The sequence below is a fragment of the Malus sylvestris genome, chromosome 15 (assembly GCF_916048215.2).
Source record: "Malus sylvestris chromosome 15, drMalSylv7.2, whole genome shotgun sequence".
Classification (NCBI taxonomy): domain Eukaryota; kingdom Viridiplantae; phylum Streptophyta; class Magnoliopsida; order Rosales; family Rosaceae; genus Malus; species Malus sylvestris.
Genome location: NC_062274.1, coordinates 26401668 through 26427504, shown reverse-complemented (window position 1 = coordinate 26427504; position 25837 = coordinate 26401668). Strand labels below are relative to the sequence as shown.

General features: G+C 39.3%; 1 protein-coding gene and 1 long non-coding RNA gene across 2 annotated transcripts; one reads left to right on the top strand and one right to left on the bottom strand.

Moving 5' to 3' along the window:
* Positions 1-12602: 12602 nt before the first annotated feature.
* On the bottom strand, positions 12603-14198 carry LOC126605009 (uncharacterized). Its single transcript, XR_007616818.1, has 2 exons — positions 13294-14198; positions 12603-13112 (listed from the first exon to the last, which is right to left on the bottom strand). It is a non-coding gene; the product is annotated as an uncharacterized LOC126605009 (long non-coding RNA).
* An 8915-nt stretch (positions 14199-23113) lies between these two features.
* LOC126603126 (lysine-rich arabinogalactan protein 18-like) lies at positions 23114-24604 on the top strand. The gene is made up of 2 exons (XM_050269871.1): positions 23114-23776; positions 24270-24604. The coding sequence occupies exons 1-2, from the start codon at positions 23183-23185 to the stop codon at positions 24348-24350; spliced, it is 675 nt and encodes a 224-aa protein (XP_050125828.1). The 5' UTR covers positions 23114-23182; the 3' UTR covers positions 24351-24604.
* The last annotated feature ends 1233 nt before the right edge of the window (positions 24605-25837 follow it).

The window sequence follows — 25837 nt, the reverse complement described above, 5'->3', positions numbered from 1 at the left end:
TGGGCCAACTCCTGCTTGAGTGGAGTTCAAGTTTTAACCCAAACAGTGCCCCCTTCAATCAATATTCAGACTGGAATTCCAGGCGCCAATATTGATTGAATAGCTCTCGTTTAATACCCACGTCTCTCTCTCTCTCTCGGGATTTGCACACTTTTCAAAGATAATCATCACTTTCCTGCGGTCATTCTACTAACTCACGAATCCTCTGCATTCTTAGCACGAAATTCCTCTGCGATTGAAAATTTCCTAACTTCCCAGACGTTTTTCTTTTCTAAATCTTTTAAACTCTCTGCTGCTCTTTGCCCGACATCTTCTACCCTTGTCGTCTTCCTTGCCGTTCCTCTTCCAAACTTCATCAAATGGCTTCAAGATCCAGCCAAATCCAACTATCTTATGAATCTGGCGAAGGCATCGCCACTCTGCGTCGTTTACTCAACGGACTGCATCGCCCTCGGGCAGGTTTGTTTTATGAGCTTTTCTTTGAAGTGCATGGGGTACAATCATTGGGTCCCGCATGGATTTCCCGGGTCCCTGCAGTGATAAAGGACAATATGCCCAAGGATAACTGGTTTTCCCCAAATCCCTTTTTGGCTAAGTCGGGCATTTCTTCATCCAAGTGGTCGTCATACTGCCAAGGCTTTCCTTTGATGAACGATCTGGCTTGGGCTCAATGGGTTGATGAACTAGAGCCAACTTTTAAGAAGAAATTGATGAATAACGGTATTTATGAATTGATAATGCTTTCGAAAACTACCATTATTCCCAAGCCCGAACTGCTTGCTTCTTCTCTTCTTTTATGGAATTCGGGCACAAACACTTTTGACTTCCGTATGGGTCCCATGTCTCCGATTGTTCTTGATATGGCCCAGGTCTTCGAGCTAAGGTCATCGGGCAGGATAGTGGATGTTACTCAAGACTGGGCTCCCCCCTCAATTGCTGAAAGCTCAGGTTCATCCGCCTCTTTCCTTTCCTTAGAATATAATGCTGCAACCTTCAAGAGTTACGGGACCTCCTTCAAGGGATTCATCCCTTTTGTAAAGGAGAATTTTGGAGCAGATTCTTCTCATGTTGATAAAGATCAAGAGCACATGTATTTCCTCTTATACTGGCTCAATAAACATGTCTTCCCCAATAAGTCCAAATGAGTGAAGGTTGAATGGATCCCCTTGGTGGAAACTCTTCATAACTTTGATGATGTAGCTACAGGTCCATTCCTTCTTTCTCATCTTTACCATCTTCTTTTCGAAATGACTCAAGGCGAGCCATTCGAGACTAACCTGAATAGACCCATATGGATGATACAAACATGGCTTCAATGGTACTTCCCAAAGTTTCGGGCTGCTAACTTAGAATTCCCAGAAGGTGTGGCCCCTGCCCAAATCCTAGTTGAAGCTGCTCCTATCGATCACTCCACCTTTGCCTGTTTTCACTTCTTCAAAGTTTGTAGGACTCGATCAGACTTGGAATGGGGCGCGTCAGTCTTGAGGAGATATCCTTGGTTTTCTGACCAAGCTTTTCAAGATGCTCTTGGGGAAGATGCCACCTCTTTTTGTAGGGAAAAATTTATTAGTTGTATTCAACCGAGAGACATGGCCTAGGGAGTTTGGGGCAATCGATATGATCGAGGGTTGAAGGTGTACCTAACTTTTGCAGCAGGCAATTAGGCTTTAGGCAAGCCATTCCAGTCTCATTCTTCGACTCTGTTCATTGTGGCACTTCCTTTCGTTTATCATCTCCTTCCGATGCGACCTTTCAAGCTGCCCGACGTAGTCTTGAAGTCATGAGTCAGGCTGCTCGAAAGTCCATCATTCTTAATTTTGAATGCACTTCACTCTTCTCTTCTTGGTGGGAAAACAAATGGACCAGGAAATATGGAGGAGACTTGAGAGAAACTCACGATCGCCTTTTCAGTCAACTTTCTCTCAAATCATACCCCAATTCGGGCGAACTTGAAAATTGGAAGGAAATGATCCAAGAGAAGAATCGGTTACTTCTGATAGGTATTTCTTCTTCTTATCTTGATTCTACATCCCTTCTGAAGCCCTTTAAATTTTACCTTGCTTGATCTTGCAGCCCAAGTGGATGTTAAATCGGTACCCATTGAGTTCAAGGATGACTCAGTTGATGCAGCAGTTCTTCATAGAGCTGCGGTAGAGGCTGAAAGACGAGAAACTGGAGAAAGTGGGGATGTTTCAGAAGATTCAAGGGCTGAAGAAAGAGCGCCTGAAGTCATCACCCAAGTATCTAAGCGAAGGAAAGCGGTTGTAATCGAGACCTCAGAGTCTGATCCTGCATCCCCACCCAAGACTAAACGACCAATTCCTACTAGAAAGAGTAAGAGAACAAGAACCGTCCAAACTCACAAATCTTCAGCCTCATCCGCTCCAGTTTCTGAGGCAGGCAGAAAGAAGCAAAAGTCTTCAAGTGAGTTTTTGTTCTTCTTTATCAGATTGCCACCCTTCCTCTTTATCTAATTACCCTTGTTTTCCTTGAAAACAGGACCTCAAATATCTAAGAAACCAACCGTTGCTTCTAAGAAGGAATCATTAGGAGCTAAAATGCACAAAAAGGCTGAAGAATTGCGAAATATCACCCTCAAAGAACTTAAGGTATAGCTTATGTTTATGTCTGCATAATCTTTCCTGCTTCCACAAAACCCTGAGCATGATTACTTGAGTCAGGCTGCAAGAGAGGAAAAGCTCCGTCCGCTCGAGGTCTCTTCGCCACTTGCCCAAGAAACAAGCCTCTCTTCTCCCCGGATTAATCCTTCAGAGGTGCATTCCCTTCTTTCTCGAACCTTGGGTAACTTTATAGTCTCTGGAGCTAATGCCTGAACCTTTCTCTTCTTCTATCTTCATCCAGATCGGGGTATCTGCCCCCTTGCCTAGTCAAGGTTCTCATTTAAAGTCTTTGATTTCTCCTTCTACCCTAGAATCAACTTCATCTTCGCAATTTGATCCATCCACAGGAATTATGTTGCACTTTGTGGATGAGGACAGTAATTTGGTGAGTAACTATCCTTATATTGACTTTCTGTGCATTGCTTCCATTTTAACTTTTATTTATATTTCTTGCAGCCTTCTCCATTATACAAACCACCCCAACCGCTAAGGGCAATATGTGATGAACCCATAGTCCCTGAGATTCCTGTGACCTCAAGGGTAGCGGTTTTGCAGGTGTTTGCTTGCCCGACGGTTTCCATCGATGAACCTCCTTCTTCTCGGGGAAAAACTCAGGTATGGAGGTATTTTCTTCCTGTTTTCCTCTTATAATCTGCTTACTAACAATTGTTGCTATCCCTGGATACTTCTAGGGCATTGGCGAAGGTTCAGGCGCAGCTTTTTCTTCCCCTGTTAGTGGTAGAGAGTTTTCCCCTCAACCAGGAATAGGTACTCTTCCTTGTGAAGCCCTAGGGCTCAGTCAGGTATATTTCTTCTTCCCAAAGCTTCCTTTTGCTTCAAACTGTATTTTTGTCTTAATCTGGTCTTCTTTGGTCTTTGCAGCAAGTTCTGGAAGAAGCCTCTCCTCCTTGCTTGGTTCGTAAATCAAAGCTCTCCCGGCCTCATTCAACTTTTGGAAGTGCCGGGATTTCCCATCCTGGAATTGAGAAGACCGGAAAGATAGAAACTACCCCATCAGTAGGTACTACTTCATTAGAGGAAACTGGAGTGTGAAATCCTCCTCCTGCTTCTTCATTTTCAAAAACTGCTAAGTTGCCCGAACTTTTTGAAGAATTCAGACAACTTGAGACAAAGCTGAAATCTTCAAAGCATTCTGCTGGATCTTCCGGTCTTCGAGAGCAGTAACAAGCTTTCCAAGAATGGGCTAGGAAGGACTTCTCAGCTTCGTTCAGCCTCAAGGCTCTTCATGATATAAAGAAGGTTACAATGGAGCTGTTCAAAGCCGGTCAGCTATCCAAAACTCAACATGATTCATTTCTCTCTTTCTTCGAGAACCTGAGGGCTCTCCGGGATCAACATAAGAGAGCTGAAAGACAAGCCAATCATGTAAGATGTTTCCAGGAGAAAGAATCAAATACTTCTGCTCAGGTTGAAAGGTTGATGGATGATGGTTTGCTGACAAAAGAAAGGATCGGAGTGGTGACTTCTGAAATCCAGAAGCTAAAGGAACAACTGGTTGTTCTTAAAGCTGAGCAAGCAACTCTTCTTGGCACCCTCGAAAACCAAATCGAAGAAATGAAGAAGTCAGACTCAGAATTAGAGCATACCAGGTCTCAACTTGCAAATAGCCATACTGTTTTGGCCGAACCTAGTAGGATTTTTGCCATCATGCAGACATATCATTCTCGAATAATCACCCTGAGTAAAGATGTAAGATTATTAGACTAGAATTATTTGTAATCCTTCTTTTAGCAGAATGAACATGTATTTTGTCTTTTGCTTACTTTGCTTCTGGTTCTTGTCTAAACTTATTTCGGGCAACTCTTTGCCCCCTCATCTATTTTCTTCTTTCTTCTGCTTCCCTCACTAATACCAATTTTGGGACATGATCATGATCCCTGAGGGCTCATGTGGGTGGTATTTCGAGCTCACACTCGCATTGGCATTTACTGCACAGAACCATCCCTTTGATTATGGCTGCTCTTGGATATTCGGGCAAGTTGACCACCCCTTTTGTGGGTTTGTCAACCAATCTTCTTTCTTCTTCCCTTGTGGCCTTTTCTTTCCCCTTCTCAGCCCAGGCCATACTGATCATATTTATAGGGGCATCTGAGAAAGGATCCGTAGGTTTATCCATCACTGTTTCCTCTGGCTGGTTGGTTTTAAATCTCTCTTTTTCCCTATCATCTTTTTCCCCAGGTTGAGGTAAAGATATAGGAATAGTTGGTTTTATAACCAGGTCGGCTTCCCGCCTGAAACCTGCGGAGGCGTTCTCCAGTCTTTGTAGCATTTGCAACAAAGTAGTTTGCAAATCTTCTGGTGATTTTGACATATTTCTTTTGATCAAATGTATCCCACCGGGCATGCCAAAACTATGTTCGTGGCTAGAATTTCCTTCGGGGATGTCTTCTAGCCGACGAGCACACAGCTCCCCGAGAGGTTGGTGCCGGTTGATGCTTTTTGTCGGGCTTCTGCTTCACTGGCTGGCTTGTCGGGCAAAGCTTGTCGGGCAAGGCTAAAATATAAGGACAGAGTTAACTTTGAAAGGTGCCTTTGTGGGGCCTTAGGTATAGGCCTTGAGGCTCACAATCAAGATTAACTTTTAAGTGCTCAGGCGTGCCACTGCCATCTTTAGCATGGCAGATGTAAAATGGATGTTGAGTTTTAGTTGTACATATACCCGAGAGGCCGTGTTAGTTATGACAGGTGCCTTTGTGGGGCCTTAGGTGTAGGCCTTGAGGCTTCCGATCAAGAACTAACCCAGTACTCGAATATACGATGTATGTTTTATTGTTTGCAGAAGTGTTATAACCATTATACTTCTGATTATCCGAGCCCGCAGAGCAGAATGAACCCAAATATGTGCCTTTGTAGGGCCTTAGATATATGCCTTCAGGCTGCCCATCAGAATTCCTTCTATACTCAAACGTTCTACTATAATCATAATATAATATAAATAAAACTAAGAGATAGATCGATTACTTGCGCCTCAAGTAACTTCGGACTTCTTGTTATCAAAGCTTGTCGTGGATGAGTTAAGTCCACATAAGGTTCTTTTTTATGCCTTGAGGCCAAGGACTTTTGAATGATCAATCTTACATGCCCGAAAGCTTAGAACTTAGATCTGGTTTGAACTGTGAAGACATATTCAAATTGGATTCAAGAACTGAGAGAGTCTTTTAATCATCATCTTACTAGAAATAACTTGAATACAACTGGAAGTATATAACATATTGCTAGGCTAATGAATGAAAAGACAAAAACAAAGAGGGTCGGGCAAGGTTTAACCTTGTCGGGTAAGGCTGATTCGTCTTGCAACTTCCTATCTTTGTGGTTTATCAAGGGGTTTGAGAGCTTTAGAAAATGAGGTAGGGAGTTGAGTTTGCAGAAAGAAATTGATACTACAGCAAGTTTAGGACAAGGTAGCAAAGCTATTACAAAGGCTTTTGGTGAGGGTTTATCCCGAAAGGGATGAAGGCTTGGGCTGACTACAGCTTCGTTTGAAAGCAAATCTGGCTTTTGAGCAGAGTTTGTGCTTGTATTTGTTTATTTGATTGAGTGTCCTTATCTCTGATTTCTCTTTCTTCTTTTATAAACACTTCGGTTTGGCCTCCTGTAGTAGTAATCTTGCCCGAATGCAGCTTGAAGGGTAATGACTCATTAGCTATTTACTTGTACTGCCACTATAAAGTGTTTTTGGGCTGATTAGCTAGCTGGTCTATACCACTTGGTCTCTAGGCAGGTAACAAGTGGTGCAAATGATATGCACCTAGTCGGGAAAGGCCTTTTTTGCCTTCTGGGCTTTGGCTGGGCTTCAGGCTTTTCCTTTTTTTCAAACCTCCTTTTGGGCCAACTCCTGCTTAAGCCCAAAGTTCAAGTTTTAACCCAAACAACTTCATAGTAACTAGTATGGTTACAACTCAAAGATCTTTAATGTTCCATCAACCTTCAAATTCAACATTCTTACCTAGTCATTAGCCAATAAAAAAACTACACGTAAGTCCCCATTAAAGGAAAACTAATAAAAATGGCTTCAAAACTTTGCATTTTAACCAAAAACCATATAATAACTTTATTTAATGATAAGGACAAAAAGAAAAAAAAACATAAAATATGAACATGTGTGCTTAGCGCGTGTTAAGTTTCATAAACAATGTAGTACCGTTAAGTTTCATGAACATTGTAGTAAGTTTCATAAACAGTGACGTAAATTTCATAAACAGTGTAGAGACCGTTAAGTTTCATAAACAATGTAGTAAATTTCATAAATAATGTAGTACTGTTAAGTTTCATAAACAATATAATAAGTTTTCATAAACAGTGTAGTAAGTTTTATAAATAGTATGTGTGACGTTACACAGGTCCCGAGCGTTAGTTTTTTTTAATTTTTTTAATATTAAAATTATTTCTTTTTTTCATTAAAATTTAAGCTCTTTTGTCATTTTTATTAAAGTTTAAGGGTTTTCCATTAAAATTTATGTCTTTTTCATTAAATAAAGTAATAGCATGGTTTTTAGTTAAAATAAACTTTGCACATTTCTTGAAAGTTTCCTAAAATTAAAATTCTTCAAAATTAAATCATATAAATACCAACATGTAGTGGCTAAACTATTTCTGTTTGGGGAGGTTTGCAACAGCTCAAAGTCGCAACCAAACCAAATTTATTACGGTTCAGTTTGGTGCTTAGACCATTTGACTTTTTCTTTGCTAAAAACCAAACTAAATCAGCTATTACGATTCAGAACGGCCGGTTGGTTGGTTTACTCGGGTTGATGTTCATGTTCGATTCCTTATTCAACCATTATTATTTTTTGGTTTTAAAATTATATCATTTTTCTATGAGCATTGTCATGCTTACCCGCTTGTCTTATTTTCCACCACTTATAACTAAAATATAAATGGAAAATTGCCCTCGCTTTGACTTAAAAAAATATATAATGAAAAATCATTAAAGGGTAGGTAGAAAAATATAACTGAAATATAGACGAAAAACTATTTTACAAAACGTTACATACAGATAGACCCGGTAGTTTCTGACACGATACGAAAACGACACAAAAATAACGGATTTCGGGTCAACACGATAACTTATCAGATCATTATCGGGTGACCCGTTAATAACGGGTTTTTAACGGGTATACACTCAGGTAACACGTGGTAACCCATTTTGACCCGTTAAGAAAAAAAAAATTTAAAATTTTAAAATTTAATTACTAAAAAATTTATTATAAAATACAATAGCCATATTAATATATACAATATATTCTATATTAAATATATAGTTTTGTATTATTATTCTATATAAGTTTAAAAAAAAAAATTTAGTCATTATTTATTTTTATTATGAGAGTTCCTTATTATCATTACCAAGATAAATTTTACTTAACATGTTGTTGTCCAAAATTAAAATAAACTAATATAGTTTTTGTATAGACAAAAACTAAGAAGACATACATACAAGTATGAAAAATGTGAAAGAATATATAAACACTCGTGATTCATCATTATTCCTCCACGAGTAGGATAATGATTAACTTACATTATCGTTTAGATTTTTAAAATCCTCCAAACCTTCATGAATAATGTTTTTTATTTGAGGGCAAAATTAATAAAACTAATAATAATTATTGTAGAAGTGTAAAAAATGTAAAAATATATATATATATATATACAACCACTCATAGTGACAAACTTTACAACTTTCATGAAGGGGTCAACTTCAAAATCCAACACTATAATTCATAAACCTTAAATTTATATTTAACCGTCGATTGCCATTTACGGTTTATTCTTCTTACTGAATTTCATTTTTTTAATTCTTTTTTGAAAACATGATCATCTGGCGGATGTAAGAAGATGAACGGTTCAAATCTTTGATATTACATTTCGATATTTACGATTAACTAAAATATGAGTCGATGTCATATAGTTTGTAGAAACTTTATAAACATCAAGCAATATTTTCACTAACCGTAAAACTCTGAATATAATATTAACGATCCAAACCATTCATCTTCCTGCATCCTCTAATAGATCAAGTTTTCAAAAAAGAAAATCTGAAGAAAAAAACAAAATTTGATGAGAACAATGAAGCGTAAATGTAAACAATAATTAACGGTTAAATTTTGATCTATGATTTATATGATTATAGTGGCGAATTTCGAAGTTAAGCTCTTCATGAAAATTGTAAAGCTTGTCATTACAAGCGTTTATATATTTTTTTCTATATTTTTTTACACTTCTACATTAATTAAAAAACTATTAAAGACTTTAGGTAAGTGAAAATATACTTAAAAGAAAAATGCGTTTTTATATTTTGGATGTGACAATATGGTATGTATATACTTATTTAGTATTATGTTTTTCATTTGATTATTTATTGATTTAAAATATATTTTCCTTAACGGGTAACGGGTCGGATCATATTACTTGTTAATATTATCGGATTGATTTCGGGTCGGGTCATTTTACTCGTTTATTTTAACGGGTGTTACACGACACGACCCGTTAAGATATCAGGTATAACACGAAAATAACACGAACACGAATGTCATGTCTACATACAGACTCTAAATTAAGTCTGACCCCAAAAAAAAAAAAAAAAGACTAAATTATTTTCATACATTTTCTTATGAGGCCCAGTATGGTCCAGGGACATCTTGAAGGTCCAACAGATTGTGGATTACGAACAAAAAAACAAGGCAGGTTGTGGATTGAAGTTTCGGTACATGTTTTTGTCTCGCCCTGAGGTTGGGCTAACCATCCCTGTCCTATCTGGCTAATGAAGTCCAAAGCCCATCAAATATAATCTTCTTCTTCTTTTTTTGTTCAAAGCATCAGATACAATCCACAACCCCGTTTCTTGTCTTAACAGGGAAAACTTATATTTTTTTACTGTATGCTAATGTTTGAGGAGGGAGGTCACTTAGTATTGCGGTTTGATGATATTATTCTTCAATTGTAAATGAGAAGTCTTACGGTCGAGTTTCATGAACGTCAAGTTTGATACCAATTTATTTCCCCCACCTTTTAATTGAAAATACATTGTTACACAAAAAACAAAATGTAAAATAGTGCAAGAAGGCGCACAAGGCACAATGCCCGTCTACTACGCTAGCAAGGCCCTACAAGATGCGGAGACACGATACTCCAACATTGAGAAATTAGCTCTAGCATTGGTCATGTCTGCTCGGAAACTTCGCCCTTATTTCCAAGCACACGCCATCATCGTGCTTACCAATCACCCTCTTCGACAGATACTCCAGAGTCCTGACACGTCTGGACGAATGATCAAATGGGCGATAGCATTGGGTGAGTTTGACATCTCCTACCAACCAAAACCAGCCGAAAAAGGCCAAGCAGTAGCAGATTTCATCGCCGACTTCACATATCCTGTTGACATTGCTTCTACACCTGAAGCAGTAGCTTCATTACCATCGGAAGCTCAGAAGGTAGAATCAACGACCTCAGCATGGAGTTTGTATGTTGATGGCTCATCCAACCAACAGGGCTGTGGAGCGGGACTAGTCTTGACTACGCCCGACAAAGTAGCAATGGAGTATGCTCTTCGTTTCAAATTCAAGGCATCAAACAATGAGGCCGAGTATGAAGCCCTTCTAGCAGGATTACGTTTGGCCAAACACCTCGGGGTTAAACAAATTGATATTTTCAGTGACTCCCAATTAGTGGTCAACCAGGTTACCAACAACTTTGATGCTAAGGACAGCTCCATGGCAGCATATCTTGCGCAAACACAACTTTTGCTCAAGCACTTCCACTACCAGATCACCCAAGTTCCTCGAGCGGCAAACAGTCATGCAGACGCCCTGGCTCGCCTTGCCTCAGCTGTGGAAGACAAGATTGGAAGAAAAATTCATGTCGAACTGTTGGCAACACCAAGCACCATGGCCGCAGAAGTATGCAACTTACAACAGGGGGATAGTTGGATCACCCCGATCTATAATTTCCTTGCTCATGGCACCCTCCCAAATGATAAAGTCCAGGCTAAGCAAATTCGATATAAGTCTACCCGCTACCTGATCATCAATGATCAACTCTATAAGCGAGGTTTTAGCCTGCCATACTTAAGGTGTCTTACGCCTGCCGAGGCGGAAATCGTCCTTCGGGAAATACATGAGGGAGTCTGTGGAGATCATGCTGGATCTCGGTCCCTAGCACACAAGACTTTTCGCCAAGGATATTACTGGCCAACACTCCACCAAGATGCCATCAAAGTATCCCGCTCATGTGACAAATGTCAACGATATGCGACTATTCCTCATTCCCCTCCAGAGCCTCTTACTCCTATGATCAGCCCTTGGCCCTTCGCCCAGTGGGGACTTGATTTGATCGGCCCAATGCCGGCAGGGAAGGGCAAAGTCTGTTACGCAGTCGTTGCAGTGGACTACTTCACAAAGTGGGCCGAAGTAGAACCCTTGGCAACCATTACTGAGGCAAAGATAGAAGACTTCGTGTGGAAGAACATCCTTTGTAGATTCGGCATTCCCAATGCGATAGTCACTGACAATGGGCGACAGTTTGACAACAAGAAGTTCAGGTTGTTCTGCTCTAAGTTCAACATCAACTTATGCTTTGCCTCTCCAGCTCATCCCCAGTCTAATGGACAAGTTGAGGCCATCAACAAAATAATCAAGCGCACTTTGAAAACCAGCTTGGACAAAGCTAAAGGCTGTTGGCCAGAATTTGTACCCCAAGTTCTTTGGTCATATCGCACTTCATATCGGACTTCAACAGGAGAAACTCCATTCTCACTTGCCTTTGGCACAGAGGCGGTTGTCCCTGTTGAGCTCGAGCAAACAACATTCCGAGTCCAGAACTACATTCAAAGTGAAAATGACAAACAACTCACCCTCAACTTGGATTTAGTCGAGGAACACAGAAACCAAGCTCACTTGAGGAATGTCGCCTACAAGCAGCGCATCTCCAACTATTATGACTCTAGGGTCAAGCCTCGTTCTTTCAAAATAGGAGACTGGGTCTTAAAGAAAAGATTACTCTGCGACAGAGTCCCGAGTGAAGGCACACTTAGTCCAAACTGGGATGGACCGTATGAAGTCATTGGCATCAGTCGCCCTGGCTCTTACACACTTAGAAGCTCCGATGGCAAGACCCTTGGCCATCCATGGAACGCTGATCACTTGAAGTACTACTACAAATAGACTCACGATGTACAAGTGTTGAGCTATAGCCGTTCGGCATCCTATGTAATGAAGGCCATTTGGCAATGAATTCAATAAAGAGGTAATTTAGCCAACTCAGCCCTCACTCTTTTACATTCATAGCAAGCGATGCCGGAACCCTTCTCAATCAGAAAGCAATCTGTCTTCCACAGTCACTACAAAACAAGCAAATGAAGACCGTGTCAAGCGCCCAAAAAAAAAAAAAAAAAAACAGCTTCATCCAAAAAGCTTCACCCGAAAAGCTTCACCTCCAAAGCTTCACCCACAAAGCTTCACCTAAAAAGCTTCACCATCAAAGCTTCACCTAAAAAGCTTCACCCAAAAAGCTTCACCTAAAAAGCTTCACCCAAAAAGCTTCACCATCAAAGCTTCACCTAAAAAGCTTCACCCAAAAAGCTTCACCCGAAAAGCTTCACCCGAAAAGCTTCACCTAAAAAGCTTCACCCAAAAAGCTTCACCCGAAAAGCTTCACCTAAAAAGCTTCACCCACAAAGCTTCACCTAAAAAGCTTCACCCAACAAGCTTCACCCGAAAAGCTTCACCTCCAAAGCTTCACCCACAAAGCTTCAACACCAAAGCTTCACCTACAAAGCTTCAACACAAAACCTTGCTCCAAATAAACAAATTTTGTTCACAAAACCCAAGATGCCCTTGAACTTGTACAAAAACACTTGGGTAAACATAAACATTTTTTGTTTTACACCCACAAGGGCCCAAAATTTTCCTTCTTATTTATTCACTTATATATGTTCCCAAACATATTATAATAGATCCAACAACAAGCCAAAGTCCCAAATTTCATAATGGACAAAAGTACAAGCAATTCATCAATAATGAAGGTGCTACAAAAATTGGAATCTGCCCCAAAATAGAAATCCAACCCAAGAGACTTTTTTTTCTCTCTCCCTCTTCCGCCTCCTTTCATCTATCAAATTTCTGCAACCTCTGCTCTTTTCCAATGGAGCTGAATTTTGGACACCCTATAGTTCTTGAGCATATGAACAACTTTCAAGAAGGAACCATTTCTGTTTGAGCGACGGAAATTAAAGTGTTGAAGCTCCAAACATGATAGTCGGCTTCTTGCAGATTTCGAAGCTGTTGTGATGTTTCGAAGATCTGGAAATATTTAACCGTTAGTTCATCCTGAATTTTTGATATGTTATGAAAGAGTCGATGAGGAACAACTTCAATGAAGAAAGCATACCGATCTGAACAAGAGAAAATGGAGTTTCGAAACTCACAACAAATCTGACGGGTTGACAGACAAATAATAACCAGTCATTCATCATACCTGAATTTCTTGCGTTATACAGCTCTGAGGGATCTCAAATTTGGATATGTTGTAGTTCCCAAGCTGAGGAACAACTTCAATGAAGAAAGCATACCGATCTGAACAAGAGAAAATGGAGTTTCGAAGCTCACAACAAATCTGACGGGTTGACAGAAAAATAATAACCAGTCATTCATCATACCTGAGTTTCTTGAGTTATACAGCTCCGAGGGATCTCAAATTTGGATATGTTGTAGTTCACAAGCTGAGGAACAACTTCAATGAAGAAAGCATGCTGATCTGAGCAAGAGAAAATAGAGTTTCAAAGCTCACAACAAATCTGACGGGTTGACAGACAAATGATAAACAGTCACTCATCATACCTGGATTTCTGGAGTTGTACTGCTCCGATGGCTCTCCAATTTGGATATGTTGTAGTTAAGGAATTAACGAACAACTTTCATGAAGACAACTTTGTGATTCGACCTACAGATGATGGTGTTATGTTGAAAAACAATTCCGGTTGTTAGGGGAAATGAAAAACAATTCCACCAAAGAAACATCATTATGATGTTTCATCATTATGGTGTTTTCATCATTATGATGCTTTCATCATTGTGATGCTTCCATCATTGTGATGCTTCCATTATGATGTTAATGCACCAACGGTTACACCTTCTGCAATTCCACTTATTCGGGCCTAGCAACCTTCATAAACAAAATCTATGAAGAAAAAGTCCGGGGCTACCACTTAGAAAACAAAAGAATGAAGTTTTGGTACTTACGACATGGACTATTAGCAAGACACCTCATTCGTCAACTCCCTCGACTAGAGACTTGGGGGACTCCCACCATATGCTACTACGCCTTGGTACTCAAAAGTTCGTGACTACTCAGTGACTTGGATTTTTCAAGTCTCCAACCGAGAAGTTTTCCTCACTCGGGAAATTAAGGGAACACTACCTCAAACTACATGCTTCACTCACAAAGCTTCAACAATACAGGTTTCAACAAAAGCAAAAATTCAAAGAACTTTATGAAGAAGGCTTTGGTGTATTTAACACAATATGTTGAAATGAAGCAAAGCTTATTTATTAATATTTTCGATAAGCCACAAATATGTACATATACATGAGTCAAAATAAACAAACAAAAGGGAGCCTTCACAAAGGTTGCTTAGGGGAAGTCTCAGCAGTCGGTAGAGCCCCAGAAAGAGAAAGCACCGGAGGGTGGTTATCCGGAGCCTCAGTACTTGACAAAACCCCAGAAGGAGGAGGCATTGGAGGTTCATCATTTGAAGCTTCATTACCAGGTACAACCCTAGAGGACGAAGGCAATAAATGCCTTTGGAACAAACCCACAAACCGCTGATGATCAAGTAAAACCTTACCATCAGATTCCTTCATCTGGTCAAGCTTCCTCTTCATGTTTGTAGCATAGTCATGGGCGAGCCGGTGCAACTGCTTATTCTCATGCTTGAGCCCTCTAATCTCCTGTTTGAGACTCATCACTTCAGCAGCCAATGATTCAACTTGGCGGGTTCTAGCAAATAGGCGTTGGGCCATATTAGACACAGAACCTGCACACTGAACACTAAGAGCCAGAGAGTCCTTAACAGCCAACTCATCAGACCGTTTGGAAAGTAGTCTGTTATCTTTGGGAGTGAGAAGGTTCCTGGCCACCACTGCAGCGGTCATATCATTCTTCATCACAGAATCCCCAACGGTAAGAGGACCAGTAGGGGATATGAAGGATGGGCGCCATATGTTGTCTGGAGAAGGCATGGCTGTCTCTTCTCCAAGGTTCAAGTCAAAACGACGGTCGGAGGGTCCAGACATTTTCAAATGTGTTGAAGAAGGAAGAGGTCAGACAAATCAAGATCTTAGAAGTGCAAGAAATGAGCTTCTACTGGTAGAGATTCAAGTGTGCTGTGGAACTTAATGCCAGCCTCTATAAAAATCTGCACTCGACGGAGCTTCAGAAATCGAAGAGGCGTTTGCTTTCTCAAAAGCTGGGCTGCTCAGAGACCACGAGGGCCGATCTCAGAAATCGAAGAGGCGAATGCTTTCTCAAAAGCTGGGCTGCTCAGAGACCACGAGGGCCGATCTCAGAAATCGAAGAAGCACCTGCTTTTGCAGCCTCGTCAGCACCTGTCACATGCACAATCAGCTTTGCGGAAATTACGGGCAATCTGTCGAAGATTTCTGGTGAAGTAGAAAGCACGTGAATCTTACTGATCAATCACCGCTCTCCATATGCACCATCAACTCCTCGGGTACCACATATAACTTTGTCAAAGATCTCTGACAAAGTTTAGGCACGAGAATTTCGAAGTGCCAGCTACCCTACTATTACCCATAAGGGTAAAGGAACAGCACCACTGCTTGACAACTGGAAAGTCCCTATGTGTGTCGACCTCCGTGTTTTGTGGCAAGACAGGTTGGCAAGAACGACCAACCTTTACTCACATTCGAGAAAAGACTCCCAACATAATTACTTTCTCAAAAACCGGAGTAGCACCGCTTTCCGAATCTCGAGAGTCAGATCCTCGACGGGATTGCTTGTTCGAAAACCGAAGAGGCACAACTCTCAGAACTTCGAGAGCCAGATTTCCTTAGATAAAGCTTGTCTGTAATCTCCACACGTAATATCAGCTTTCCAGATACCACATACCACTTTTTCAAAGTGCTCTGACAAAATTAAAACACGTGAAGCTGGCAGCTCCCACTACATTGCTGTGACCAAGAAGGGTAAAGGAATAGCATTACTACTTGTTATTGGGAAATCCCTATATACATTGACCTCCCTCCTCAACGGACAGGCAAACCTGCAAAAATGCTCAACCCTTTCTCGCATTCGAAAAGGCACCCTCAACATAACCTCTCGAAATACTCAGCTTTATTTCCCCCCGATAATACCTCAGCAAATAAGCCACACCAAGAACAAGAGTATCTCATATCATCAGGGTCGAAAGCAAGAGTATCCCATATCATGCTTTCTCCCTGTCTTTGTCTTTGTCCTTGTCCACACCTGCAGGACAAGGAGAAAGAGAGCAGTCAGTCGGAACCTGAAATCAAACCTCCAATTTGGAACTGACTGCCTGGAGCCTTTGCCTGGTTGCTTACTTAGCATTGCTCTCGAGTACTCATCCTCAACTGCTGTCAAGGTCACGAATTCCACCGGCAAATACCTCATGACAGTTGATCAGATATTGGCTCTTTACACTGAAGCTGCCAAGCGTGGATGAGTCACTATGAAGGAATGTTCTGAAGGACCATTTAAATGCAAAGGTTGCACACCACTTCTGCCATGCAAAAGATTGAAGCAGAAGGTTCAACGGTGAGCTGAAACAGATCACTACAGCACGACACCTTTCCATACCACATTCATTATTCCGTCAACAGCAAAAGTATCCCATATCATCAAGGTCGAACGTACTCTAGATTTGATGGACTTGTTTTGACCCTCAAATTTTTGAGTCGGCCTTATACTCTGAAGGGCACCAGAAAACCTTCCAGCACAGTTCAAGAATAAGCCTGTGGAAAGTTACTTCTTCAAAAGCAAAAGTATCTCATATCATCTCTTATCCATTTGCTTCTCCTTATCCTGGCAGTTGAATGAGAGACAAGGAGAATGAGAACAATCAACCGGAAGCCGACGTCAAACCTCTGATCCTGGGTTGCTTACTTGGAAGTTTGACTGCTTACCTTGTCTGTCACCTCTTTCGGCAGATCTCCTAGCTCGGCGACTTGGGGGACTCCTACTATAGGGTTTGTATCACACTTGACTAAGCCCGAAACTACAACTAAGCTTCAAGTGAAATTGATACATTACTTTGTGCGTCAACATCAGCTAAGTACACCATTCCCGGATGGAGGAAAGGTACTTCCAGAGAAGGGCAGATGAAGATCAGACCACACTTCGGTACTTAGAAGTTTCGTGATTACTCAAGGGATTGGATCTTGCAAGTCCCCAACCGAGGAGTTTCCCTCACTCGGGAACTTAGGGGAGCACTGTTTGTACCATACTTGACCAATCCCGAAACTACCGAGCACCGGCCAACGCTATACTGTCAAGGACCCAGAAGAGTTCCCCTCCGACCAGGAGGCCAATCACTACTCGACACGTGTCAAGATTAGAAGCCAATCAGAGCGCAGCACGTGTCAACATCAAGAACCAATCATAACATGACACATGTCAATGTGACAAAGCTACAAGTTTTTCTATAAATAGGGGTCATTCCCCCACAATATTGCCTAATGCCATTTGTGTTAAATCATTCACAAGAACTCACTAAATTGAGAGCTTGATCCTTTGTACTTGTGTAAGCCCTTCACTACTAATAAGAACTCCTCTACTCCGTGGACGTAGCCAATCTGGGTGAACCACGTACATCCTGTGTTTGCTTATCTGTCTCTATTCATTTACGTACTTATCCTCACTAGTGACCGAAGCAACCAAGCGAAGGTCACAAAACCTGACACTTTCTGTTGTACCAAAGTCTTCGCTGATTTTGTGCATCAACAGATGATATTATTCTTCAATTGTAAATGAGAAGTCTTACGGTCGAGTTTCATGAACGTCAAGTTTGATACCAATTTATTTCCCCCACCTTTTAATTGAAAATACATTGTTACACAAAAAACAAAATGTAAAATAGTGCAAGAAGGCGCACAAGGCACAATGCCGTAAAACTTTTGTCAATTGGCAGAGCTCGTATCTCCACTTGTTCGGATTGCGAAAAATGGGCTCTTATTATACTTTATACACATAAACTTGAACCCTGAAAAACACACAAGGAAAGTGTTGGAACAAAAATAAGGAATACTTTGATTGCAAACGATTAATCGTATGTAGTCCTTGGGAGCCTCATATAACATTGTATGATTGTATCTAATTATTCCAAAGACATTGTACTTAGAGAGATTAAGACTAGAACTTTCTTCTCAATTTTGAAACATGTATTAAGTTCAAGACTCATCTCTCTTGTTCAGTTAGGGATGGTTCCAAATTGGTCATAACCTTTTAAAACATTCTAAATAACTAATTAACGTTCTGAAAAGTGTACATTTGTTAGGTTCACTAGCGTTAAGTGATGACGTAGACAATTATTAAAGCAGATTTTTACTCTCAAGTCATCTACGAAGCTTAAATTTCTAAATTGATGCAGTTTAGCTAAGCAAGTTCATAGCTTAACTTGATTGGAAAATTAAAGCTCCAAAGATGACTATAAGTAGAGACCAACTTTAGTTTTTGTCCACATCATCATCTAATGCTTGAAACATCATCACTTAATGTTGGTAAAGTCATCAATTAACGTCGGTGACTTAACAAATGCCTGGTTTTTAAAGAGTTGCTAAAAGGACCATTTATTTGAACCATATTTGGTACATCGGATGATATGACAATTGATGGTTGGATGCCTTCTTAAAATCATTAAAAAAAAAAATCCAATCATCAACCGTCACATCATGTGGTCAACAAAAATATAATCTCCCTAGCATTTTTTCTTTAAGATGTTAGATAATTATTTAAAATGTTTTAAAATATTGAGACTAATATGGATTCACCTCAAAAGATTAGGTGGTTATCCATACTTTATTTTTTTTAAACGAATCTAATTTAATTATTAAACTCCAATTAAAAAAAATTAATTCCCTTTGTTTAAATGAAAATCATTTTAAAAAATTTGCCTGAAGCATATATTTTTCCGTTTTGGCTTGTACCATATCTCGTAGGATTTTCTGTAGTGCTTTTGAGTATTGGACACTTCCATCTATAACTGTTAAATCTTTGATTAAAAATTAAAATTCAATCGTTAAAACATCTGGAATATCCTATACTTCTGAACGCCAAATAATTTTTGTTATCTGGCCACCATATGGATCTTATTTACGCGCTCCAAAGGAGTGGAATATGTGCAAACTTCATGTACCCAGCTCAGTCCTCATTGTCTTCCATGTCATGACAGACAGACTATCCCATTATTATTTTTCTTAGTCAACGAATAGAAGGAAAAAACAAAGGGAAAAATCTCATAATTTTCTATTAAAAAAAGGAAAGAATCCAGGTACAGCCCAACAGCCAAAAATATGCGTATCACGATCACGGTTTCCGTGACAACATATCCCGGGCCCCACATTTTTACGGTGCTGAAGAGTTCCAGCTAAACAGAAGGTTTTTTTATTTTTTTATTTTTTTATGTATGAAAAATATAGTTCAGTATACTAATATTATAATACAAATATTTAGATACTTGAAGAAAATATTTTTAATTACTTGTATTATATTAACTGGTGTACTGATCAATATTTGTGACACACTAAATTTTTTTTCCAATTAAAGTGGTTTGTGCCACTTAGTACTTCGATTTAGTAGTGTTCATCTTCACTGGTAAGTGAGAGATCTTAGATTCGATTTCGTTAAGTATTGAAGAAGTTATGAACGTTTAAAATTTATCCAGTTTCCGGCGAGTTTTCAAGCTTTCACTCGGACCAGTCAACTTTGAGGCTATTTTCCAGCCATCTCTGGCAACCACTGGGCTTTGAAATAGGTATAATCTTATTCTACACTTTCCTATTTTCATTTTGATATATTATGGGTCGAATTTGATTAAGAAACTATTGAGTTACGAAGCTTTGAAAATTGCCCAAACTTTCGGCCAATAGCTCCGAGACACTTAACCGAGTTTTTAATGGAATGACCAAAATGATGGATGGTGGACAATCTCAGGGACCACTTTTATCGATTTGGAATCTCAAGGACCAAAGTGATGAGTTATGCAAATCTCAGGAACCATTTTGGCGATTTACCCTTTTAAAAGCACATCCAAGAAGCTCTAAAAAATCAACATGTTATAGTTTTTTTTTACTTTTATTTTTATAGTCATAATACATTTTTTTAATAGAAGATATACTTTAAAAAATTCTAAATTCTTGCATTTTTTTTGTTTATATTTTTGAATTTTACATATTTGAAAATTGGTTTATGTTTAATCTACCTAATATTATCTAACAAAAAACTAAGAGTTTATTTGGATGTGTTTTTAAAATGACTTAAAGCTCTTCTGATGAAAATATTTTTAGAAACAATCATTAGTAAAAATGTTAGTAAATCTTGAAAAATCACTTAAAGTGTTTTTGGAACCCAAAAACATTTTCTCTAAAAGCGCTTTTAGTCATTTTAAAAACACATCCAAATGAGCCCTAATATAGTAGCATAAAACCACCTGCAGAACATACAACTTAACTCAAAGAACAAATACATGAGTGAATAATATACCTACAAAGGAGGTTTCACTAAAAGGTACAAAATAAATAAATTATACCTACAATCAAGATACATTAATCTGTGATACAAGTTGATTATAAAGTAGAATCTGAAATAGAGTTAGATAAATATAATTCAGTCGTGGTATAGGTAGATAATAAAATATATATAAATGGGGTTGGAGGATGTAGAAGAAGAAAGACTAACGTATATGAATAGGGTTTAGAGGAGTAAGAAGAAGAACAAGAATAAGAAACAACAAAAAGAAAAAGAAATAAGGAGAAATAATTAAATACATAATTAGGAAGAGGTTTAATTTCTTAGACTAAATTTAGCATTAAACAGAACTCTTTATAGTAAAATAATTCAAAACTCAAAGGATCGGGACCTATTTTAATAAAATGGACTATTCCTATTATTGGCTCAAATTAGTCTTATATTAAGTTTCTTTTTTACTTAGTAAAAGTGTAAACTAATATTTTTGGAATCTCAATAGCAACTCTTTTTAAATTTTGATTTCTTTACAAATTGTATGACTTAAAGCTGAATAATGCTGGAGGATACAACATTTATATACCACTAGTCTAATAGAGGTAACGCCCTTATGTGTTCTTGATTAGTATTTAGGGGGCCAATCTATCTCAACAATTTTATATACATAGCCTGACCTCTCGCTTTCAAAGCGATATGTGTCACTTCAACATCATTATGTGATCTTATAGCTGAGAAATAAGAATGGGATAAGCATGCCCTAGTATTGGATTCATCCCCATATGGAACTAGGTGAGGGATTCCTGAAATGCGTTAAGGCGCATCAATTGACTAGACATCTAAGGGTAAAGTAATGTTTGGATGAGGGCCACGAGAGCAGTATCAGATTGAGGCAAAAAACTCTGAATACTAGATATGACCTTAAAATAATAAGAGTCGAGGCTAGGCAATGAAACGATGAGGGATATGCTTCATCATCGAGAGGGAAACATCCCTGATCACCAGTTAATGCCTCTAAATGACTGCTTAGTGATAAAGGAAGTAGAGGTGCAGAGACAACTAGGAGGTTTGCCTAGAGGTAAGAATTTGAACCTGAGTGCAGTGGGTTGATGAGAAATATTCTATCCACCAAGCAATCCACCAAAAACAAATGGTTAATTTGAACAAATATTAGAGAAACTTGCTAATAAAATTGATCTTTTCTATTAGAAAACCACACACATGACCTGCCTATCAATTCTTAATTTCCTTAAAAAATGGGTAATGCTAGGGAGACTAAATTTATAGACAAAACTTTGTAAACTAAATGACATAAAAGTTGATGATTGAGTTATATTTAAGCGTTAGTAAACATGCACATTCTTAATGATAACAAATTATTTAGTTTACGAATGATTATGCAAAATTTTTGTAGTTAAAATGATTCAAAGTCCTCAAGTTTAACTCAGCCAACTCATTATTAGTTCCCTCATTATTGTTTGTAAAAAGAAACAAAAAAACAAAAGAACTCCACTACACGTACATCATTATTGTTTGTATATATTAGAATTGTTAGAAATAACTAAGATCATCTTCAAAGAAGATGTCAAATATGCTAATTAAGACTAAAAGATGTTCAAGTGTTCTTCAATGGATATGTCAAATATGATGTGGCAGTTGAGTCATTTGACTCCTTACTTTATAGTTGTCTTTTTTGATAGCAAACAAAGAATGAGCCAAGCATTTTTAATTTAATTTTTTAATTTATGGGTCTTATTAACAACCAATAAAATAAAAACTGAAATTAATTTTGGTTATTTTTAATAGGTTATGTAACTCTGAGCCTAATAAAACAATAAAATACATATTTGACACATCTATTAGATAAGAAAATTATTTAGCATTTGTATTCAATTTGCTACATCAGCCATCAAATATAATTTTAACATGTTATTTTTGATATTTCATTTTATGATATTCTAAATGATTGCTAAATCGTGACAATTAAGATTACACATCAGCCAAATGTAAGGAACCAAAAACCAAAATCATACATGGATGGTTATCATTTTGTCCAAAAAAAAAAAAACATGGATGGTTATCAAACAAAACCGCGCATTTAGGTACCGTTTGGTACGCAGACGGGACGGAACAGAATGAGACGGGACGAGACGGAACAGATGATGTAAATGTTGAAAAAGATAAGGAGAAATTTTGTCATAAAATGTTATAAATTTATGTTCCACGGATGTGGAACGGGTCGTTCCAAGGAGAAGAAGTGGAACAAAAAATCAGCCAAATTTCGTCCCATGGGACAACCTGTTCCACAATTTTTAGGTGCACCAAACGTGAGACGGAACGACTCGTCCCGTTCCGTTCCGTCCCGTCCCACGTACCAAACGCTATCTTAAGTTATAGCCGAAGTCTAAAATGATATTACCACGTCATTAAAATAAGTAAGAAGTCAAGAATATTGTCGGTGAACGAAACCCGCGTCTCAGAACAACATTGGCCTATGCGGAACGTCTCACATGCGTCTAATGAAGCTGATGGATCCCAGCCAGACTGTGTCCACTCCAAACACCCACTCTACAGCGCCACGTCCGCATACATGCTCTCTGTTATGGGCCCCGCAAAAGGCCGAACCTTCTCTTCGTCTTTCTGCATCCATCCAACGGCTAATCCGGCCCCATCTTCAAACCGGTCCACCTCGATGTACGCTCCAGATTAAACACCCTTTTCTTCCCGTTGAGATCGGGCCTATATAAACTATCTTCAAGACTTTGCCACTCTGACTCTCTCTAAACATTTATCTCTCTCTTTAGAACCTGCGACTGCTAAGTCTCAGAGAGATGGAGCGGAACAACATCTTCACCATCGCACTCATCTGCCTTCTCGTCGCCGGCGTAGGAGGACAGGCTCCATCATCCGCGCCCACTAACTCTCCGGCCACTCCAGCCGCCACCCCTCCAGCTACTACACCAGCTGCAGCTCCTAAGCCCAAGTCACCATCTCCGGTTGCCACCCCCAAATCTTCTCCCACTCCGGCGTCGGCTCCACCCAAGCCGGCCGCTGCTCCCACTCCGGTGGCCACTCCACCTACAGCTACCGTTTCACCCCCATTGCCGACTCCTGAGAGCTCCCCACCGGCTAAGGCTCCGGTCAGCTCTCCACCGGCCAAATCTCCTCCGGCAGCCGCCCCTGCTCCCGCAGCTGAGCCACCCACTACTCCTGAGGTCCCCGCTCCGGCTCCCAGCAAGAAGCCGAAGCACGAGTCTCCGGCGGCTGCTCCGACTCCCAGCAAGAGCAAGAGCAAGAAGCCGAAGCACAAGTCTCCGGCGGCTGCTCCGACTCCGGATATGGCCAGCCCACCGGCGCCAGAGGGACCTGAGGCTTCGTCTCCCGATGCTTCGTCTCCGGATCCTTCTACAGCAGCTGATGAGCAGGTATGCTTTCTGTTTCCAATGTTTTGCATTCTGTTTAGATCTGTTATGCACTGTGGGTGCAATGCGCACCTAGATCTGGAAATTTCAATTCAAAATTTACGTGGGTTCATAACTTCACTGTAGTAGACGCTCTTCCTTGATGTTTTACTCATCATATCTGTTTGTCTGGGCGGTGGATTATCCCGCCAACCACAGCATACTGCCTTTACAACATTCTCACGCGCCACCATTGGTGGTGGGGTTGGGTTGGGGGAAATATGTGATTAAATTACCTAATTGCCCCTATGTAAATTATTTTTAGCAATGAGTCCTGCTGGGGTTAGGTCCGCAATCGAGGGGTAGTGTCAGAGTGTCATTATGGAAAACACCCGCTGCACGATAGACGATAGTAGTAAACAATTAATTTAATTAGATAATTAGAATTGTGGAATTGAAAAAGATTATTGATTGTGTTCATAAATTTGAATGTGTGGATTTGTTTTTGGAAATGCAGAGTGGTGCAATGACGATCAGGTCCCTGCACAAGGTGGTCGGATCCATCGCATTGGGATGGGCAGTATTGGCATTATGCTAAAAGAAGAAGAGGAAGAGAGAGACAGAGAGGACGCGGTGTTTGTTGTAATGCTGCCAGCTGTCATTATTTTAATCTTTTGTCGGGCGTACTGTTCTTGGGTTGATTATTTTATCTATTTAGCAGAGACCCGGTGAGGGTTGATATTTAATTTACCATTTAAAACGGGGTGCATGTTATTATTATTTTACTGCCTGCCTGGCAGATCTGGATCCCTTTGTATTCTTTGACACATGATCTCAATTATTACCTTTGGACTTGTCGGTGTCGGTGGGGTTTCCTTTACCTTCTTCACTTTTCTTTATTTGTTGCAAAGTCTTATCATTTACATTTACCACGGACTTGGATTGTCTGCCCTCCCATTTCGGTGCCCTTTTCGTGCTTTTCTGTTTTGTGTGATCACGGTTAATCCATGCTAACATTTTATATTGTTTTTTATAAAAATGATAAGACAAAAAAAAAATAGTAATATAAAATATTACCGTGGTTTAACCGTGACCATACAAAGCACGTGGAGGGCAGAGAATCCAAGTCCATTTACCACTCCCTCCATCTCCGGCAGCTTCCTCTTCAAGAAACACATAATCAACAAGTATTCTAAGTTAGTGTGAGGAGACATTTTCAATCGTGTCTCCTCTATACTATGTGGCTGGTTTACACAACTTGATTTTTATGATTGAAATCATTCATATTACATATATGGACTGATTTGGTAAAATAATTATCAACTTTTTATCTATTTGCTCCAATTGATTTTTGACTCAACAATAGTTTTAATTAATTTTTTGAAAAAATAATCTTTAAAAAATGATTTATAATATGAATTGACCACTAAGTGAAGTTGGGAGGACCTCCTACTCAATTTTGAGGAGTCAGATTTTTGGTCTTATAATCCATGTGGCAATATGTTATTGGACTGATAGGCTCTACATGTGTGCTAGTCCACACATTAATGGAATATTTGACATTGATTGACAGAATTTAAACCAAATGATTAAATTAATGTGTGGTGGTCAATTTTAAAGACGACATTGATTGATTTTGAAATTAAAAACCAGAACAAAGACTTTGGTTGGTGATAAAATTAGGAATGCATCACCGCACCCTGTTTTTGGCAAATGAGAAATAGCAAAATGGCAGCAATACTGTGTTTTTGTTGGCACAAAAGATATCCTTGAAAATTGGAAGGAAAAAAAAGAAAGGAATTATGGGCTCCATCGGCTGCTTTAGGAAACATTTCTTGTCGTGCACGTCAGGTTATTGTATTTTCATGCTGTAACTAAAGTAATATAAGATACATTTTATAAAACTAAAAAGCAATTAGTGAGAGATGAAAGAAAGAAAGAAGCAATAACCAAGTCTAAGTGTAGAAGTAAGTAATTAAATGCATTAAGAATCTTTTATCCTTCCAGCTGCGAGTCATCAAGTCGTTTCTACTTTCTTGTATCAAGCTAAAATATGCTGGAAACTTCCATTTGAAGCAATGAAAA